The sequence below is a fragment of the Odocoileus virginianus genome, chromosome 29, assembly GCF_023699985.2.
Source record: "Odocoileus virginianus isolate 20LAN1187 ecotype Illinois chromosome 29, Ovbor_1.2, whole genome shotgun sequence".
Taxonomy (NCBI): domain Eukaryota; kingdom Metazoa; phylum Chordata; class Mammalia; order Artiodactyla; family Cervidae; genus Odocoileus; species Odocoileus virginianus.
This window is the reverse complement of record NC_069702.1, coordinates 25,385,670-25,407,166: the sequence shown is the minus strand read 5'-3', so window position 1 is coordinate 25,407,166 and position 21,497 is coordinate 25,385,670. Positions and strand designations below refer to the sequence as shown.

General features: G+C 38.5%; 1 protein-coding gene across 6 annotated transcripts in view; it reads right to left on the bottom strand.

Annotated features, from left to right (window-relative positions):
* G3BP2 (G3BP stress granule assembly factor 2) overlaps positions 1-21,497 on the bottom strand; it is an 87,938-nt gene that overhangs the window by 10,399 nt on the left and 56,042 nt on the right. For 4 of the 6 annotated variants that reach the window (XM_020904137.2, XM_020904135.2, XM_020904134.2 and 1 more), the window contains 7 exons: positions 7,146-7,264; positions 4,759-4,840; positions 3,869-4,042; positions 3,346-3,436; positions 2,524-2,626; positions 1,831-2,011; positions 749-847 (listed from right to left, as the gene is read on the bottom strand). In XM_020904137.2, the coding sequence (XP_020759796.1) occupies positions 749-847; positions 1,831-2,011; positions 2,524-2,626; positions 3,346-3,436; positions 3,869-4,042; positions 4,759-4,840; positions 7,146-7,240 (825 nt within the window). In that variant the 5' untranslated portion in view covers positions 7,241-7,264. Of the gene's footprint in view, positions 1-748; positions 848-1,830; positions 2,012-2,523; positions 2,627-3,345; positions 3,437-3,868; positions 4,043-4,758; positions 4,841-7,145; positions 7,265-14,332; positions 14,423-21,497 lie in introns of those variants that run through there. The other 2 variants (XM_020904136.2, XM_020904140.2) reach the window with 2 other exon arrangements.

The window sequence follows — 21,497 nt, the reverse complement described above, 5'->3', positions numbered from 1 at the left end:
GTGTAAAAACACAATTTTATGTGCACTAACCATTTTACATGTAAATTTTATACTGGAATGAAGCTTGACTCAAAATGTAGAAGTACTGGACACCCTTTAACTGTGCCTATTTACTTTAGAATTTGGTTAACTCTAAAGTATGTCTAATGAACACATTAGGTAGCCAGTGTCTTTATTTTTCAATGTTTTTGAAAGCTCTGAGGTGGGTAAGATGACAAACAGACAAAAGGCAGAATACTAGAATGATCAGTTAAGGTGAACACTACAGTCATAAGTTGGTACAGGCTTCAATTAAACAGTATGAACCACTTACAGACTGAGAGCTTAGGCAGTGCATTTTTGTTTTTAGCTTTCTGTTTAAAAAAAAACAAAACAAAAAAAAAACAATGATTCTTTATAATGCCATACTACTTCGTGGCTTTCAAATTTCTTCCCTAATATTTTTGCTAAATGACATTTTAAACTTATAAAAAGGAGTTTTTTGGTTATTTTAAGAAGGCTTTTAAATGACAATATATATTGTTAAAACTAACTAAATCTGTATTTCACACACCCATACCCCCAAATACCACCTATGTAGATGATGAATGGAGATCTGGCATTTAAAGTGGGTGCAACTGACATTTAATACAATTTTTTTTGTATATTTAATTAATTATTTCTGATTGACTCATTTTTAAAAGTATGAAAAAGATAAGCAATTGGCAATGTAACAAGGATACAATCCAATGTGTTCACAGATCGTTACCTGTGAGACTGGTGCTTTAACATGGGGTGGAATTCCAGAGGAAGAAACAGTGCCACTAGGAGGCAGGTTTTTACTGGTCACTGAAGCCCAGGAGAAAGCCTGCAGGAAATGCAACAAACCTAGACTACTAATCATGGAAAACCACCAACATTCCTATAGGGAAACTTCCAAATATATATTTTCTTTTCATTTCTAAACTATTGCTCTATATTGGAGGACTCCTAAAAAGAAAGGCACACACACACATGCCAGTCTATGTGCCAGGTTTCAAAATTTCATTATGCAAGATTATGACTGTTTTGTTTGAACTACTAAATAAATCCACAAGCAAGTTCCTATATGCACTAAGTAGATGAGCAAGTGGTAAGCAAAACCACTAGCAACTACACATGCTAGAAAAATAAGAACCTAATAGAATCAATTTCTTTCCCCTTTTGGGGGGAAGATAAGGTGTGTGATGGCGCTAATGGGAGAGAGGAAGGACAGGAAAGAAGAGAGTACTAGCTGGAAACTTTAACAGACATTCACAAATAGAACAAGCAATCTCCTCTCACTACCCAAATATACCTACTTTACAGAAAAATAAAAAATGTTTTAGGTAGGTTTAAACGAAACACTATGGGTATCACTCATCTTTCCAAGACAGTTTGGTGTAGTAAGGAAACTGTTCCCATTTAAACCAGAAATAGCACACATATCACTTGTTTTAACAATAGGCCAATTTGTTTTAAGCTGGGAAACTGCATGACTCCTGTTTGCATCTGTGTGTAGAGGACTTAATACAGAATGGAAGAGCAACTCTTGGCTTTATTATATGGACTTGAATAATTTCATGTATGGTACTAAACACTGCACACAAATAAGAATCAAATCTTAAAATTTTTATTCTGAGGGGTGTTTTTTAGGGGGTGAAATACGATATCCTCAGAATTACCAAAAAAACCCCACAGCTTCTTTCGTACACATAAAAAAAGCATAGTTTACTATTCAACAATTAACATAGCAGAACAAAGGTCATGCTTCATGAATGGCACCGTATGAAAGCGTGACGTTACGGGCCTGAAGAGCTCCTTGGATCTAACCTTTGGTGGTTCCTGTGGCAGAGAAACAGGTTCAGCAGGCGGAGGAGAAGCAGACTTCTCCTCTAACTCTTCCAAGTTCTTCTCCTCCACTGGCGGTTTCAGCTCTTCAGTCTTTGTTTCAGATTCTGGCTCAGGTTCAGGTTCATGTGAGGATTCTTCTAAAGGCTCCTCTATGCCATTACTACAATAAAATATTTCGTTCACTTTTCAGTAGGAGTGAAATGATCAACTCAAATCGGAGAAAATTCAGCATTTCTCTAATTAATGGGCAGAACGAATAACATACACCGTTTTGAAGTAAAGTTCACTAAGAACCAGAAGGCAGAAGGAACAATACTCTCAGCAGTCTTTCTCTAACCTAAATGTAAAAACTGGATTACTAAACATGTTTACTTTAGCACTAACTATAAGGAAAATCCATTAGTTAAAAAATAAAATGCTTAGTCTGTGTCGTCTCAAACAGTATACATTATCGGTAAGTGATGAGTTTTAGGCCAAACCATTTTCAATTTTTGAATTAAACGTAAGAATGCTTTCCAAATTTCTTGCATATACATGGTAAATACTCAGGCACTGGCTACATAGCTTTATCAAGAATTTACTTTCAGCAACAATTCTAGGAACAAAAACCACTTGCAACTACATGATATGAATAGTTTAGGCCAAATTTTGCCTTGCAAGCACTATTCTTACGTCACAGGGTGAGCTTCATAGTAAGCACTGTTAGCATTCTCCTGCACAGGTTCTGGAGATGGTTGTCTTTCCTCTTGTTCTTCCTCTACTTCATCTTCTGATTCTGACAACACATAATACACCACATCTCTTTTTAAGAGGCTTAATACACAGCTTCATATATGTATTTTTAATGTTCAAAGAAATCATAAATAGTTTAAAAATAGCGTTATTTCTTGAAAGTACATAGGCACTTAATATTCCTTGTTCCCTTAAAAAAGAGCAAGCAAGATGAAGTTTGGAATTACGCTATTTTTTTAAAAGATCTATTAGTAAGAAGAGGAAAGGGTAGGAAAAAATGCTATTAAAGTCATAACTCAGTTTCCTTTCATATTAATTCAATGAAGCAATAATGACAGAGAATCAGAAACAAGCTGATGTATATCAACATAAGATTAAATAATTCTGGTATAGACAAAAAAATATCAACAGCCAACAAAGACACATTAGATGAAAAAAAGGCCTAGCTTTGAGTCAGCTACTTCCACTTTTAGGAAAGTGTCAGTCAGTACAGAATACAACAAAATTCTGTAGTAGGCACCAAATTCTTGGTTATCTATATAGAATGAGATTGAGGGATTTTTTTTCACTTCTGTGTATGATTTTTATAAAATTTCATATAAAGAATATCTGTTTTTTAAACAAAAAAAAAGAACAAAAAGGAGAAAAGGGGCTTGGACTCAGTTACAAAGTCAAATTTCTGTAAGTTTCACATTTTCCATGTCATTAAAGAGTACTGACACCAACAAAACCCTTGTATCTTGAAATCTCAAGATATCTCACCTTCATCAAGTTCTGGTTCAGAATCACCAAATACTTCATCTTCATAACGAAACATATCATTGTGAACATAAAACTTATTTGGAACAGATCCCTATTAAAAAAAAAAAATCCAAATACTCCATAAATACCCATAAATGTGGTATGACATAGAGAGAATAAAGTTTTTATTTTAATACAGAAATAATGTAGACTGAATATAACTTTCCAAAGCTGAACATGCTATAATGTTAATATAAAGAAAATCAAAGAATATTTAAACTCAAGAAATGACTACTTTCAAACTATTAAATAACACACTTTTAATATTATTTCTGTAATCTTAATCATCTATTTGCACATTTGTATCAGGATCTCATTAACAGTCAAAGCACAGAAAATTCAAATAAATGAACGTGTCCAACAGGTTCCTCAACAACAGTGACATGCACACCTGTGCCTGTGAGAGGAGACCAGCCACTTCAAGCAACCAGTTAACAGAAAAATGAAGTCGCATAAATGAAAGTTAATTGAAATGAAAACTTACTTCAGGAGCCAGAACAAAGGTCTGCATAAACTTCCTCTCTGGTTGTCCACTGTTAGACAGCAAACCCATGACCTGGACCACTACTCCATCACTCAAGGTTGCATGAGCATCCACATGACGAATTTTAGTATGACATTCGCTGAAGTTCAGAGATAATACTTTGTGGTGTATATCCTTTATTAGGGGGTGGAGAGGAAATACAAACTCATGATATTGCATTACCTTTTTAACACTAAGTTACCTATTCAATACTACAGACTTCCACCAATTTCCTCACAACTCTAGAATACTAAATACTTAATCTCTCTGCCTCATTTGAATCCATTCCACCATGCTATGCATTACTGACAGACCCATGTTCCATAAACCATGTTGACTACTGCATGACCTCACACGTGGTTTTACTTTACTGCTTGTCTGCATTTCTTCTTTCAATTTCCTCTTGTTTGGTAAAGTCAATCCTATAATTCAGAGACTAGCTGAAATCCCACATTCTCTACAAAGTCATAAGGAATATACTTCTATTCATTCCTATAACATAAGGTTTAGCCCACATTTCTATAAATATTAATACATTGTCTCAACTGTTTCAGGTATAAAATACACCAGTGATATAAAAATGTCCCATTTTCTCTTTTGTATCCATGCCAATGTTAACACTGTGCTTCCTACAAAAATCAATGTTTATAAGAACTCAAAGCACATTTGACAAGTATTGTAACATAAATTTTAGCATAGCTAACTGATCACACTCAAGAAGAAATCCATGGGCACAAGAAGGTTATTTTCCAAATCTCTAACTTAACTTAAAATAATCTTAACTTAAACTAAGTTCAAGTAAGTTTAAATCAGTTAAAATAATCTTAAATGTATATGAAATTTACACTTACATTTTGGCCATAGACAGCCTCCTGGGGCTTTCCACTAGCATCTACTCCACCATGAACATATGAAGAATTCCTGCCATAAAACCTATAAAAGCATTGATAATGATTAACATTCAGTTATGAACAGAAAGAAGTCTAAGATGGAGTAGAGTCCTGGTATTAAGCAGAGTTAGTTTCCAGGTCTGGCTCTGTCACTGATTAGCTGTGTAACCTTGAGACTTACACTCTTCAAGTTCACTTTCCTTGGTAACATGGAACAAGAGTTAACTTCTCCACAGAGTTACTGTAAGGATTAAATGAGCAATGACATAGAATTTTTAGTGTGCCTGGCTATTAGTTATACTGTCTTTAGCTATTTTCATCTTACTGTGTCTATATGCTGTTAAGTGGGAAAATGAGACATTCAAAATATATTCTAAATACCGATGCTGCTGTTTATTTACCCATTTTTGTCAAATGTAAAAACTCAGTTATTTAGATCTGTTTGGAATCAGATACTATTTAACACTCATTCTACTAAGAGTTCCAAATGACTACTAATTCCAAAGGCTAAGGTTAAAAGTTTAGACTTAATTGAAATAATTCAGAGATCAAGTTTAAAAAATATATATATTATTTTAGCATCTAATTTCTCAATATTTTTATACTGCTCTTAAGTACATGATAAATTAGTGTTTCTATGGTACTACATAAAGCAACTAGGAGATCTTCCTAAATTAAGGTTATCAAATATGCAAAATTAATTTTTTCATAAGGAGAACTCAGCTCCTATTGCAATAAAACATGGAAGACTTCCTCTATGACAACTTTCTCAGTGCACTACACATGTAGTGATTCATTCTAGTCTCCTAACAACCTCAGGACTAACATAAGTGCTGTTATCTAAATGAACAAACTGAAGTTCAGAAGAGGTTAAATTAACTTAAATGTTACACACCTATCAAGTCAGAGCAGCTGGCTCCAGACCCATGCTTTTAACCACTACCCATATATTTTTTTTAATGTTTACACTGTTCTCTCTCATGTACTACTGGCAAGCATGTATACAGTTTTCATTTGGACAATTTGGCTGTTAAGTGTGCATAGAAAAAGTTTTAGAGAAAATCATACCTTTGATTTAACAATTCTATTTTCTAGGAAGTTATCCTAAGAAAACAACTAGAAAGATGCCCAAAAATGCACGTGTAAGGGATATGCACTACAGTGTTAGTAACTGAAAAATTTAAAACAAACTTAATTTTTTTATGAATAAGGAAATCTGCTATACAAGCTAAGTATAAAACAGAAGTCTGTGCTGTTACCTGAAATTATGGTAGAGAGTCTTGTCTTTCCTTGTTATAAAAAGAAAAAGTTAAAAATGCTAATACCTACACTGTGAGACAAAATTTCAGATAATGAAAAGCCTTAATAATTCCATTCTCCCTAACTTACATATACTATCAACAGGAATGTTTTTATTTTTATAATCAGAAAAATGTACAGGTACTGATTCTTTTTTGGGGGGGCAGTGTTAGTTATCTTAAAATGTCTCCTGGAATAATATAGGGACTATTACACACATGTTTAACAACAGCAGGGCACAATGCAAAACAGAACTTTAGAATGCCCAGCACATTTATAAAGAGAACCTGTATCTAAAAGAGAAAAGTCCTTTAACAGTCTTTCCCATGCGAAGTGGCAAGGACACACTTATCCTAACTCATCTGGCTAGTGTGTTCTACAACAAACACCGGCAAAGCCTAATCCTTACAAAGGCCTCACTTATCTTCGACCTACTAAAAAATACACCAGGTAGAACAAAAATTATAAATACTACCCATAATATAAATCAATTTCATTTCAGTCTCCGGAAAAAAAATAAGCTCATATACATGTCTTGCCAAAATAGTAAACAAGGCTACTCTTGCCGTCTCACAAAGGAATATTTTCTTGTGAATCAATCTGAAGGAATTTTCACAAATGAAATCAATTAACTGATTCGTTTCCTAACGCTGCTACAGAGAACTTTTAAAAACCACACAAAAACCAAATGAAACAACTTAACCTGTGATTTCAATCAAGACTAGAACCCATTAGTTGGTCAAGTCTGTGGTTTAAAAAAAAAAAAAGAAACATAAAATACCAGACCATGTAATTGTTTATGTGTGTGTACAGATGTGAATGTGTTATATAATGGGATCTGATAAGGAGTGTTTTTTTTACTGTGGATTTCATTCAAGGAGGAAACTTGAAAAAGATGGGTTTTATGCCATCAGATTGTTGAACTATTGGATGAGCTTTGTAAAGATACTTGTCAGGACGCGAGAAGACAGGAAACACAAAATTTATATGTAGTCATATTCAGAAAATAAAAGTAAATAAAAATAGTAAATAATCCAATTAAAATTTACCTGTGTAAATATTCTGGAGCTTTATTCAGCAAAGTATAATATTGCCTCACAAACTCCCGCCCTACAAGCAGCGGACTGGGCTTCTCCATAACCATTTCTTTGCTGCACAATGTCAAATACTAGGGAAACAAACATAAGAATATTAACTCTTAAAAGTCATCTTTGTTAAATACTATGAAGCAAATTTTCTTAGCCATTCAAATGAAAATAAAATCACTTATTTAAAAGTAACAGTAAAATAATAAATTCCCAATAACTACTTTTAACCTCCAACATTTGCCACTTCCTCTTCGTCTCTATTTCTTGATCTCCCTATGTCTCAATACAAGGGAAAGAGGCATGTCCAGTGCTGTCTCAGACTAGGTGGCATCATAATAAAGTCTTTTTACTCATAGTATATTTTTCCTTTGGGGAACATTATCTCCTACATTCTTAGATTTTAATGGTTTATTTCTGAAAACTAGGCAGAGGGCACAACTCAGGACTTGGGAGATTACACTTAAAGACAGTAATAGCTTTTGTCTTCTTTATATAATACTCTTGCCTTCTAGGGATTAGTTTCACTATTTCAAAACTGTAATAATTACCATTAAAAATCAGCAATACTCTAAAATACTCAGATAATGGTGTTTCACATTTAGTGTATGTCTTTTCAACCTTTCTTGCTATTAATTATCTAACTACATGTCAGACACTGTTCATATTAAGTGGGATACCTCAGTGAACAGGACTCTAGCCCTCAGAGTTTATAATCTATCATGGAATACAGACAAGCAAACAGGGAACAGAATGGGTTAGGTGCGACTTTAAACATACCTCTCAGCCCCAACTCTCAAAGATAAACCAGTAAAAATAAAAATAGAAACATAACCTTTCATCATTTAAAGTAAATAATTTATGTCTATAACCCTCCAAACAGTAAAAGTCATAACACTAGGAATTAAGAGAAATGGGAAGAAAAAAGAGAAAATATGAGTATCACTAGTTTAAATACACATATATACACACATTTGTGTGTGTGAAACTACTGAGCAAATTAAGATGCAGTTTAAATTCCTGTTAACAAATAAACTTCAACATGGGTTTTTTTGCTGCACTAAACTTGCTGGATCTTAGCTCCCTGTCAAGGATCAAACTCATGCCCTCAGCAGTGAAAGCAAGAAGTCCTAACCACTGGAAGAGTGAAAGTGAAGCCTCGTCCGACTCTTTGCGACACCGTGGACTGTAGCCCACCAGGCTTCTGCGTCCATGGGATTCTCCAGGCAAGAATACTGGGGTGGGTTGCTAGTTCCTTCTCCAGGGGATCTTCCTGACCCAGGGATCGAACCCAGGTCTCCCTCATTGCAGGCAGACGCTTTAACCTCTGAGCCACTAGGGAAGCCCCTCCTGGACTGCCAGGGAATTCCCTCAAAGTAGGTCCCCTTTTAAAAATTTCACAAAGATAGCCCACCATTATCACTAAAGCTTTTTAATAATCAGATACCAGCCATAAAGGAGCCTACAGATAAAACTCTATTAAATTAATCCTGGTGACTCCCAACTCAATTTTTACATAATGCTGTATTAGGTTCCCTGTTTCTCCTTTTGCGATTGTCTTGAAACTCAGTCGATATTAAAAAAACATATCTTTAGATAATGCCTAACTGCTTCCAGTGCCAGGATCTGGGGGGAGGGGCAGTGGCAAGAAGTCCTTGAAGCAGCCGAAGAAACAGGCAAAGAAGATGAAGAGGAAGGCGAAGCTCTCAGGCAGTAACAAAAAGGTGCAGAGAAGCTGGAGAAGCTGAAACTGAAGGCCATGCAGAAGGCGCCCCGGGCCACAGGCAGAATTTGGAAATCTGGCAAAAAGCTGTTCCTTATGCCTCAGGTGATGGTAATCCTTACTTCCACTGCTGTTTAAACACTTGCATTCTCTTCCATAAAATTTTTTTGCCACCCATAGCTAGAAGAAAAGGCTTCCCTGGTGGCTCAGTGGTAAAAAAAAAAAAATCCATGTGCCAATGCAGGAGTAGTGGGTTCAATCCCTGGGCCAGGAAGATCCACTGGAGAAGGAAATGGCAGCCCACTCCAGTATTCTTGTCTGGGAAATCCAAACCTCATGGACAGAGCGGCCTGGCGGGTTACGGTCCATGGAGTCACAAAAGAGTTGGACATGACTTCGCAACTAAACAACAACAAATAAGCTAGAATAAAGTGCTGTGTTGGAGCCCGTGGCACATTCAAGAAAAGAAATGTTCACATAGTGGCTTATCCCTTCAGTTCTCCCTTAGTCATTTCTATCCTAGTGAGGTCAAAGTAAACCCAGCCTAGAATCCAGGCAGTCTGTTCTTCAATCTTTGCTCCACCTTAAATTTTGTGCCACCTACAATTAAATCAACTCATTAAAAAAAAAAAGTTAATGCACAAAGCAAAATTAGACACAGTCATTTCAGGTGCCATTACTTTCCCTCAAACCTAAAATCCTCCAACAATAAGGATTAACAGATCCGGATGCATAAAGAGACTTATTTACTATGTTTAAAGAAATGAAGCAGGGACTCCCCTGATGGCCCAAAGTTTGAGAATCCACCTTGCAATACAGGGGGCTGGGGTTGATCCCCAGTTGGAGAATTAAGATCTCACAGAGCAAATAAGCCCAGGCATTGCAACCACTGAGCCCATGCACCCCAACCAGAAAGCCCAAGCACCTCAAGGAAAGCGCCTCTGTGAAACAATGAAGACACAGGCAGGCAAACAGCCTTAAAAAATAATGAAGGAAAAAAACGCAGTGTTTTTATTAAGAATGATAGGCAAGGTTGAGGAACAGGAGACTTATCTAGTAAAATTTTATACAACAACAAAAACATGGAAATTATGCACATTTAAAACTACTGTAACAACTGATGTTAAGCTGTGGCAAAATACCCTCTGAATGAAATATTATGTACAAAACAGTTTTGTTCAAAGGTCAATGACAAAAAACACTATTAGGTATTGTTTCTGAGTTTGGCGATTCTCATTTTTCCATTTTTTTCTTCTCTACTTCCAGATTTTCTTCAGTGAGACTTTGTTACTTATCCTCATTTCCCAACACATTTATAAAGTACACTATTCACCTGCCATTTTTGTCACCGATGTATAACCAAAGTGGGAAAAAAAAAAAAGTGTCACACAAATCAATATCAAAGAAAGGTCAAAATACACTGGAGTTTTTGTAACAAAGTTCAAAAGAGGTTTTACATTGCCCACTACCTTTACAGTCACTGAAGTTGATGGCCATGAAGCCAGGGATCATCAATTTATATCAGAAAGACAGGCAAGGAAACTGGCAGTGGGGGCAACTTTTTACTTGATTACCCAATAAATTACATTTATTCAAAAAGAGATAATCTGAAAAGTGAACTCTGAATGGGGAATGAGATAAAGCAGTGCTAACCTGGTGAAAGCCTAAACAAACAGCTATACATAAGAAGCTGGGCAGAGTCCAGTTTTTAAAAGTTACAGGTAGACTCCCACAGGGAGTAAATGAAATGAAGATGTTACATAGAGGACGGTGTTCCAATTAAATACACTGACTTAAACGCACTCAATTTAGAGGGCTAAAATATAACTGACTGATGGGAAATCAACTACATTAACCAGAAAGTAAAAAGTATGGGGGGAGGGTTATGGAAAGCAACCTCACTCTACCTTTAACAGCAGATTAATTCATGTATTCTACACAAACAACAAGGGAAGCTACAAGGGCTTCCTTTGTAGCTCAGTCGGTAAGAATCTGCCTGCAGCGCAGGAGACCCAGGTTCAACCCCTGGTTCGGCAAGATGCCCTGGAGAAGGAAATGGCAGCCCACTCCAGTATTCTTGTCCGGAAAATCTCATTGATACAGGAGCCTGGTGGGCTGCAGTCCATGGGGTCACAAAGAGTTGGGCACGACTGAGCGACTAACACACTTACTTACACAAACAACTGCCCTCTTTCAGCTTTCTCCCCTGGAGTGGGGAAATGCATTCACAGGAAAGAACCCAAGTCACAGGCAAGAAATCTATGGACTTTGGGTCCTTCCCTATTTGTAAAATAAAACGCTGAACATGAATGTAAGGAAAGGGTTTCCCGAAGGCCACGAAAGTCTCAGCCTGTTGAGACGGCGATTTCTCAACTCACAAATTAAGAAGTGATCTTTAGTCAAGCCTACAAGACTATATAGTTCAACAAAGATAGCCAAGATTTAAGAATACTTATGTACAAAAAGAATCTTCAGAAGGTTGTTAGTCTCAAATCAGCTTTAAAGAGCAATTATCATCTAACACCTTTTTTCAAAATGTCAAATTCCCCTATAAAGTCCTACTTTCTCCCAAAACACGTGAGTATGTGGAGACTCTTGTCACACTGGAATGTACAGTGTAAAAGGTACTCTTTTCCTGTCAGTTAAAAGCAGTATCACCCTATTTATTCATCAAGATACCAACCTGATTACATCTGGCTTTCCATACTATTTAACAGAACCTCAACTACCTCAGAGGTCATTCACTAACTCTGCCTGTAACACCTGTGTATCTTCAAACATCTTTTTATTCGTTCCTGTCTTTCCCCTGAATTCTCAAAGTATTTTATCATGCACTCTGTTCAGTTCAGTCATTCAGTCAGGTCTGACTCTTTGTGACCCCATGGACTGCAGCACACCAGGCCTCCCTGTCCATCACCAACTCCCACAGCCTACTCAAACTCATGTCCATTGAGTCGGTGATGCCATCCAACCATCTCATCCTCTGTCGCCCCCTTCTCCTCCCACCTTCAATCTTTCCCAGAATCAGGATCTTTTCCGATGAGTCAACCCTTCACATCAGGTGGCCAAAGTATTGGAGTTTCAGCTTCAGCATGAGCCCTTCCAATGAATATTCAGGATTGATATCCTTTAGGATGGACTGGTTGGATCTCCTTGCAGTCCAAGGGACTCTCAAAGAGTCTTCTCCAACACCAGAGTTCAAAAGTATCAATTCTTCAGCACTCAGCTTTCTTTGCAGTCCAACTCTCACATCCATATATGACTACTGGAAAAACCACAGCTTTGACTAGATGGACCTTTATTGGCCAAGTAATGTCTCTGCTTTTTAATATGCTGTCTAGGTTGGTCATAACTTTTCTTCCAAGGAGCTATCATGCCCTCTGCACTCTATTAATCATATTCTGACCTAAATTACTAACCGTGCATCTGCCTTAGTCTTCCCCTTATCTACTCCCCTCTTAAATATTATAATCCAAGTTCTCCCTTAAACCTAATTCTCTAGATGTCATGATTCTCAAAAATCCAGTGACCTCAGTCTTCTACCAGTCTGCATCACCACTGATGCTCACCTCCTCCTAACACTTCTAGAGTTTTACCATGAGGCAACTTTCCTTCTCATCCAAATGCAAAGTTCTCAAGGTCTGTCTTCGAATACAGCAATTTCTGATCATCAAACAGATTCAGCTCCCAGATTTACCTAAATTTGTATGTAGTCTCTGCTAGAATTCAAATTTAACATCTTAACCCCTTGCTAAATATGCACACATGATCTCATAAGTAAACCAATACATACATACACTCTCCCCTATACAGATAAAGCAGTTTCCTTGTTTCTGTTAATGATGCCACCACCTTTCTTGCTTGAAAGCTCAGTCCTAAGTGACCTGCCCTCTTTAAAAAGCTTGAAACTAAAATCTTGACAACTCAAAAATCTCTTGGAATTTGTCCCATCCTTTCTGTTTCTCACTAAATTCAGACTCTTTCAGTTCTTTCCCAAAAGCCTTCCAAACTGGGACACCCATTCCGAACTGGTACAGTGGATGGGAATTCGCCTGCCAATGCAGGGGACAGGGGTGAGATCCCTGTTCCGAGGAGTCCACACGCCGTGGAGCAACTAGGCCCATGCACCCCTGCGCCTAGAGCAGGTGCTCAGCACCGAGAAGCCACCTCAGAAGCCTGAGCACAAGAAGGGCAGCACCTACTCACTCCAACAGAGAAAGCCCACACACAGCAACAAAGATCCACCACGACCAAAAATAAAGAAATAACTTTTCTAACTGTAACGCCCTCATTAAAGAAAAGAGTCTTCCAAACTCCCCCCCCCCAACTTTCGTATCATGTGTAGCATTCGTTGTACACATAAAATTCAAACACCTGCATTCAGTTTGAAGTATTATGCCTTCCACAGGAATCCAGGCTGGCATACACAGCCCTAACCAACATTTCAAATGAACCTCCCACTACACTTCTCAACTCTCTAAACAAATTCTATGCTCTTGGTGGCTCAGATGGTAAAGAATCCACCTGCAACGCAAGAGACTTGGGTTCAATCCCTTGGTTGGGAGCATCCCCTGGAGAAAATGGCAACCCACTAGAGTATTCTTGACTGGAGAAACCCAGGGACAGAGGAGCCTGGTGAGCTACAGTCCATGGGGTTGCAAAAAGTCAGACACGACTGACCAAATAAGTGAGAATATCACACCACTTAGCATCTTTCCCTGAACTTGCAATTTTCATACTCTAGGCTACTGTCTTACTTCATTCAACACCAGCTGGATAAACAGGTTGAGACAATACAAATTCATTCAATATTTATTAAATACATACTACCTAAGGGCCAGAAACTATGCAAGGAAAAATAGAGGTGAATATGACAGACTTGATCTGCTGCTCCAAAGAAATTTCAAGCCCAGTGGGAGATAGAATTCCTAAATGCAATTATCTAATGTGATAAATGCTATAGCCCTACCACAAAGGATGTACCACTTGAATTGGGACAGGAATAGAAATCTGGCATGCAGAAGATGAAGTGAGTATTCCAAGTCAGAACTATTAATAAAAGAGAAAATATTTAGGGAACAACCATCTCTTTAAAACCATCAATTCTCCCTCATGGGCTTTTCAAAAACATACTCAAGATCCTAGTCCAACCCTACCTGGCTTTCTTAGCTAGGTCCCTCAGGTAGGACTAATCATTTCTTCTTCTAAGTACTACATGTATCATCTTTGGCTCCTTTTATTAACATGTTTAGTCCTAGTAATGTGTGCATGTGCACAGGCATAACCCTCTCCTGTTTGGAAGATTCCTTAAGTTAATGCTAAACGGAAGCCTGGCAGTGTTATGCTTCCAGGAGATGCTCAAGAGATTCTTTGCAGCATCTACCATTACTTTGTACTTAAGAAGATTAAGAAAGATTGTTGAACAAACCTGTGATACTGAAGACTTCCAAAGGGAATTCCCTGGTGGTCCAGTGGTTATGACTTCATGTTTCCACTGCCAAGGGCAGGGGTTTCATCCCTGGTCAAAGAACTAAGATTGTACAAGCCACAAAACAACGGCCAAAAAAAAAAAAAACAAAACAAAACACTCTTAAGAGAAGGAGCCTACCAAAATACAAAGGTATTTTAATAGCTTCTGAAAGTGCTATGAGGGATGTAATGTACATGATAAATGTAAGTTATTAACACTGCTCTATGTTATATATGAAAGGTGTTAACAGAGTAAATCCAAAGAGGTCACATCACAAACCTTTTCTTTCTATTCCTATAATTTCTTATCTGTATGAGGATGGACAGTCAAACACTTATTGATCATCATTTCATAATGTATGCGAGTCAAATCATGTTGCTGTACACAAACTAACATAGTGCTATGACAATTGTTTATTTGTTTCTCAGTTGTGTCCGACTGTTTGCAACCCCATGGACTGTAACTGGCCAGGCTCCTCTGTCCACGGAATTCTCCAGGCAAGAATACTGGAGTGGGTGGCCATTCCCCTCTTCAGGGGATCTTCCCCAACCAAGAGATCAAACCTGGGTCTCCTACATTGCAGGCGTATTATTTACCATCTGATGCAATGTGGGAATGCTAGTGGAAAAATAATTAAGTCATTAATCATGTAATTTCAAAACATTTTGAAAGCCAATCTTTTATATTCTAGTTTTTTTTTTCCTTTTAGCTGCCCCAGCCCTTAGTTGCAACCCTGGCAGCGCAGCTGGTGAAGAATCCCCTGCAGTGCAGGAGCCCCTGGTTCGACCCCGGGTCAGGAAGCATCCCTGGAGCAGAGGGATGTCACCCACTCAAGTGCTTGTCAGCTTCCCCGGTGGCTCGGATAGCAGTGAAGAACCCGCCTGAAATGGGGGAGACCTGGGTGTGACCCCTGGGTTGGGAGGATCCCCTGGAGGAGGGCATGGCAACCCACTCCAGTGTCCTTGCCTGGAGAATCCCCATGGACAGAGGTGCCTGGGGGGTTAAGCCCATGCACCACAACTATTGAGTCTGTGCTCTAGAACCCACGCTCTACAACAAGAGAAGGTACCACAATGAGCAGTGCCCACTTGCTGCATCTAGAGAAAAGCACAAGACCCAGCAAAGCCAATAAATAAATACTTTTTTTTTAATTGAAGTTAAAACCATAATGACACAGCACTAAATACCTTTAATAATGCTAACATCAAAATCTAAAAATACTGAGTGCTTGCAAGGATGGGAAAAGTTGGTAGGAATTGAAAAAAGGTAGTCACTTTAGAGGACAGTATGGCGGTTTCTCATAAAAGTAAACATACATGTCTCATATTCCCCAGCAATTTCATTCCCAGATATTTATGCAAAAGAAATTAAGCATATGTCTACACAGAGACCTGTATGTTGTTTGTAGCAGCTTTATTAACACTCAAAACCTGGAAACAACTAAATGATCATTAGCCAGGTGAATGAACAAACTGTGGTAAATTCAAATAATCAAATACTACTTGGCAATAAAAACAATTTACTGATAATATGCAGGTAGCACGAGTGGTAAAGATCCGCCTGCCAATGCAGAAGACCTAAGAGACATGGGTTCCATCCCTGGGGTGACAGCCCATTCTTCTAGCCTGGAAAATCCCATGGATAGAGGAGCCTGGCAGGCTACATTTATAGGGTCACAAAGAGTCACATACAACTAAAGTAACTTAGCATGCAAAATGCAAAAACATAAATGAGTTTCCAAAGTATTACTCAAAGATAAAGTTAATGCTCCTCTTCATGTATCACTGCCTTCTGGTGAAGGGGCCTGCCTAACTCAATGAAGCTATAAGCCATGCCCTGTTGGGCCACCCAAGGAGAACAGGTCATAGCAAAAGAGTTCTGACAAAACATGATCCACTGGAGGAGGGAATGGAAACCCACTGCAGATTTCTTGCCACAAGAAACCCGGAAGAGTATGAAAAGGCAAAAAGGTATGACACCACAAGACGCCCCCAGGTCAGAAAGTGTTTGATATGCTACTAGGGAAGAAGGAAGGGCAATTACTAACACCTCCAGAAAGAATAAAGCTGCTGGGCCAAAGCAGAAAATGATGTTCAGCTGTGGATGTGAGGGTGGTGAAGGTCAAGACTGATGCTGTAAAGAACAACACTGGATAGGAACTTGGAATATTCAGTTCAGTTGCTCAGTGGTGTCCGACCCTTTGAGATCCCATGGACTGCAGTACGCCAGGCTCCCCTGTCCATCACCAACTCCCGGAGCCTACTCAAACTCATGTCCATCACATCGATGATGCCATCCAACCATCTCATCCTCTGTCATCCCCTTCTCCTCCCATCTTCAATCTTTCCCAGCATCAGGGTCTTTTCCAATGAGTCAGTTCTTCATATCAGCTGGCCAAAGTATTGGAGTTTCAGTTTCAACATCAGTCCCTCCAATGAATATTCAGGACTGATTTCCTTTAGGATGGACCGGTTGAGTCTCCTTGCAGACCAAGGGACTCTCAGAGTCTTCTCCAACACCACAGTTCAAAAGCATCAACTCTTGCAGGCGCTCAGCTTTTATAGTCAAACTCTCACATTCATACATGACTACTGGAAAAACCATAGCTTTGACTAGATACTTTTGTTGGTAAAGTAATGTCTCCTTTTTAATGAGATATTATTAAAGGCTTTTAGTATACCGTCTAGGTTGGTCATAACTTGTCTTCCAAGGAGCAAGCATCTTTTAATTTCATGGCTGCAGTTACCGTCTGCAGTGATTTTGGAGCCCAAAAAGATAAAGTCTCTCACTGTTTCCAGTTTCCCCATCTATTTGCCATGAAGTGATGGGACCAGATGCCATGATCTTAGTTTTCTGAATATTGAGTTTTAAGCCAACCTTTTCACTCTCCTCTTTCACTTTCTCTTTTTTTTTTTTCCATTTATTTTTATTAGTTGCAGGCTAATTACTTTACATCATTACAGTAGTTTTTGTCATACACTGAAATGAATTAGCCATGGTCCTCTTTCACTTTCATCAAGAAGCTCTTTAGTTCTTCTTCACTTTCTGCCATAAGGGTGGTGTCATCTGGGTTTTCCGAGTTTATTGATATTTCTCCCAGCAATCTTGATTCCAGCTTGTGCTTCATCCAGTGCAGCATTTCTCATGATATACTCTGCATATAAGTTAAATAAGCAAGGTGACAAAATACAGCCTTGACGTACTCCTCTCCCAATTTGGAACCAGTCTGCTGTTCCATATCCAGTTCTAACTACTGCCTCTTGACCTGCATACAGATTTCTCAGGGGGCAGATAAGATGGTCTGGTATTCCCATCTCTTTCAGGACTTTCCACAGTTTGTTGTGATCCACACATTCAAAGGCTTTGGCATAGTCAATAAAGCAAAAGTAGATGTTTTTCTGGAACTCTTTTGCTTTTTCGATGATCCAGTGGATATTGGCAATTTGATCGCTGGTTTCCAAAGCCAGCTTGAACATCTGGAAATTCACGGTTCATGTACTGATGAAGCCTGGCTTAGAGAATTTTGAGCATTATTATTGCACAGGAACCTGGAATGTTAGGTCCACAAATCAAGGTAAATTGGATGTGGTCAAGCAAAAGAGGACAAGACTGAATATCAACATCTCAGGAATCAGTGAACTAAAATGGACAGGAATGGCTGAATTTAATTCAGATGACCATTTTATATACTACTGTGGGAAAGAACCCCTTAGAAGAAAAGGAGTAGCCCTCACGGTCAACAAGAGTCTGAAATACGGTACTTGGGTGCAACATCAAAAACAACAGAATGATCTTGGTTCATTTTCAAGGTAACCATCCAATATCACAGTAATGAAAGTCTATGATCCAAACACTGATGCTGAAAAAGCTCAAGCTGACCAATTCTATGAAGATCTACAACACCTTCCAGAACTCCCCAAAAAGATGTCCTTTTCATCATACGGGACTGGAATGCAAAAATAAGATGTCAGGAAATACAGGAATAACAGGTAAATCTGGCCTTGGAGTACAAAATGAAGCACGGCAAAGGCTAACAGAGTTTTGTCCAGTGAACACACTAGTCATAGCAAACACTGTTCCCAACAATACAAGAGAAGACTCTACACACGAACATCACCAGATGGTCAATACTGAAATCAGATCGATTATGTTCTTTGCAGCTGAAGATGGAGAAGATCTGTACAGCCAGTAAAAACAAGACCTGGACAAACTGAGGCTCACTCAGATCATAAGCCCCTTATTCCAAAATTCAGACATAAATTGAACAAAGTAGGGAAAACCACTAGGCATTCAGGTATGACCTAAATCAAATCTCTTATAAATATACAGCAGAAGTGACAAGTAGATTCAAGGGATTAGATCTGGTAGACAGTGCCTGAAGATAAGGATGGAGGTTCATGACATTGTAGAGGAGGCAGTGGCCAAAACTATCCTAAGGAAAAAGAAATGCAAGAAGGCAAAGTGGTTGTCTGAGGAGGCTTTACAAACAGCTGAGCAAAGAAGAGAAGAGAAAGGCAAGGGAGAAAGGGAAAGATATACCCAAATGAATGCAGAGTTCCAAAGAATAGCAAGGAGAGATAAGAAGGGCTTCTTAGGTGAACAATGCAAAGAAACAGAGCAAAACAACAGAATGGGAAAGAAGCTAGACTTCTTTCAGTTCAGGAAGCTGGTTTCAACAGTATGTGAACTGAGAATTTCCAGATGTACAAACTGAATTTAGAAAAGTCAGAGGAACCAGAGATCAAATTGCCAACATCTGCTGGATCATCGAAAAAGCAGGAGAGTCCAGAAAACCATCTATTTCTGCTTTATTGACTATGCCAAAGCCTTTGACTGTGTGGATCACGATAAACTGTGGAAAATTCTGAAAGAGATGGGAATACCAGATCACCTAACCTGCCTCTTGAGAAACCTGTATGCAGGTCAGGGAGCAACAGTTTTAGAACAGGACATGGAACAACAGACTGGTTCCAAATAGGAAAAGGAGTACGTCAAGGCTGTATATTGTCACTCTGCTTTTTTAACTTCTACGAAGAGTACATCATGTGAAATGCCCTTGTCAATCAAGATTGCTGGAAGAAATATAAACCACCTCAGATATGCTGATGATACCACTCTAACAGTAGAAAGTGAAGACGCTCTTGATGAAGGCGAAAGAGAGTGAAAAAGCTGGCTTAAAACTCAACATTCAAAAAATGAAGATCATGGCATCCAGTCCCATCACTTCATTCCAAATAGACGGGGAAACAATGGAAACAGTGACAGACTTCATTTTCTTAGGCTCCAAAATCACTGCAGACAGTAACTGCAGCCATGAAATTAAAAGATGCTTGCTCCTTGGAAGAAAGACTATGACAAGCCTAGACAGTGTATTAAAAAGCACAGATATTACTTTGCCAACAAAGTTCCGTATCGTCAAAGCTATGGTTTTTCCAGTAGTCATGTACGGATGTGAGGGCTGAACAATAAAGAAGACTGAGCACTGAAGAATTGATGCCTTTAAACTGTTGTGCTAGAGAGGACTCTTGAGAGTTCCTTGGACTGCAAGGAGATCAAACCAGCCCATCCTAAAGGAAATCAACCCTGAATATTCATTGGAAGGACTGATGCTGAAGCTGAAGCTCCAATACTTTGGCCACCTAATGTGAACAGCCAACTCATTTGAAAAGACCCTGATGCTGGGAAAGATCGAAGGTGGCAGGAGAAGAGGACGACAGACGATGAGATGGTTGGATCACATCACCAACTCAATGGACATAGTTTGAGCAAATGGGAAACAGTGAAAGACAGGGAAGACTGGTGTGTAGTCTATGGGGTCGCAAAGAATTGGACACCTCTAAGCCACTGAATAACAGCAAGAAGAGATCTCTCCAGGAAAATCAGAGATACCAAGGGAACATTTCATGCAATAATGGGCACGATAAAGGACAGAAATGCTAACGACCCAACAGAACCAGAAGAGACTAAGAACAGGTGGCAAGAAAACACAGAAGAAGTATACAAAAAGGTCTTAATGACTCTGATAACCACGATGGTGTGATCACCCACCTAGAGACAGACATCTTGGGGTGTAAGTCAAGTGGGTCTGAGGAAGCATCACTACGAACAAAGCTAGTGGAGGTGATAGAATTCCAGTTGAGCTATTTCAAATCCTAAAAGATGATGCTGTTAAAGTGCTGCACTCAATGTGTCAGCAAATTTGGAAAACTCAGGAGTGGCCACAAGACTGGGAAAGATCAGTTTTCATTCCGATCCCAAAAAAAGGCAATGCCAAAGATGTTCAAACTATAACACAATCGCACTCATTTCACATGCTAGCAACATACTGCTCAAAATCCTTCAAGCTAGGCTTCAACAGTACGTGAACCGAGAACTTACAGATGTACAAGCTAGATTTAGAAAAGGCGCAGAGGAACCTGAGATCAGATTGCCAACATTTCGTTGAATCATAGAATAAACCAAGAGAATTCCACTAAAGCATCCACTTCTGCTTCATAGACTACAAGAAAGCCTTTGACTGTGTGGATCATAGCAAACTGTAGAAAATTCTTTCAGAGATAGGAGTACCAGATCACCTTACCAGTCTCCTGAGGAACCTGTATGCAGGTCAAGAAGTGAGTTATTAACAGAACTGGACATGGAACAACAGACTGGTTCAAAATTGGGAAAGGAACATAAAGCTGTATACTGTCACTCTGCTTATTTAATTCATATGCAGAGGACATAATGTGATGTACTGGGATAGATGAATCACAAGCTGGAATCAAGACTGCTGGGAGAAATAGTAAATTCTAGAATGCTACAAATCCCATCTTTGGGGGGGAGGGATAATACAAAAAGAAGTATACAAGATAAAATGTCTAGGGGAAAAAAAAACTGCATTTCAATTCATACCACCACCTGTAAACTATTTACTGAGTATTAAAAAGAGTATAATTAATTTTGTAACTTTAAAAAACATTTAAAATTTTCACTTGGTTTTTGATAACCATAACCAATATGTTATTGGTTTGAAAACATGGCTCTAAAATAAAGATCAAAAGTGTGAAAATTAATTTAGCACTAATAGCAGAGCAAAAATAATCTGACATTATGCCTACATTAGTGACAATTTATGCTTAAA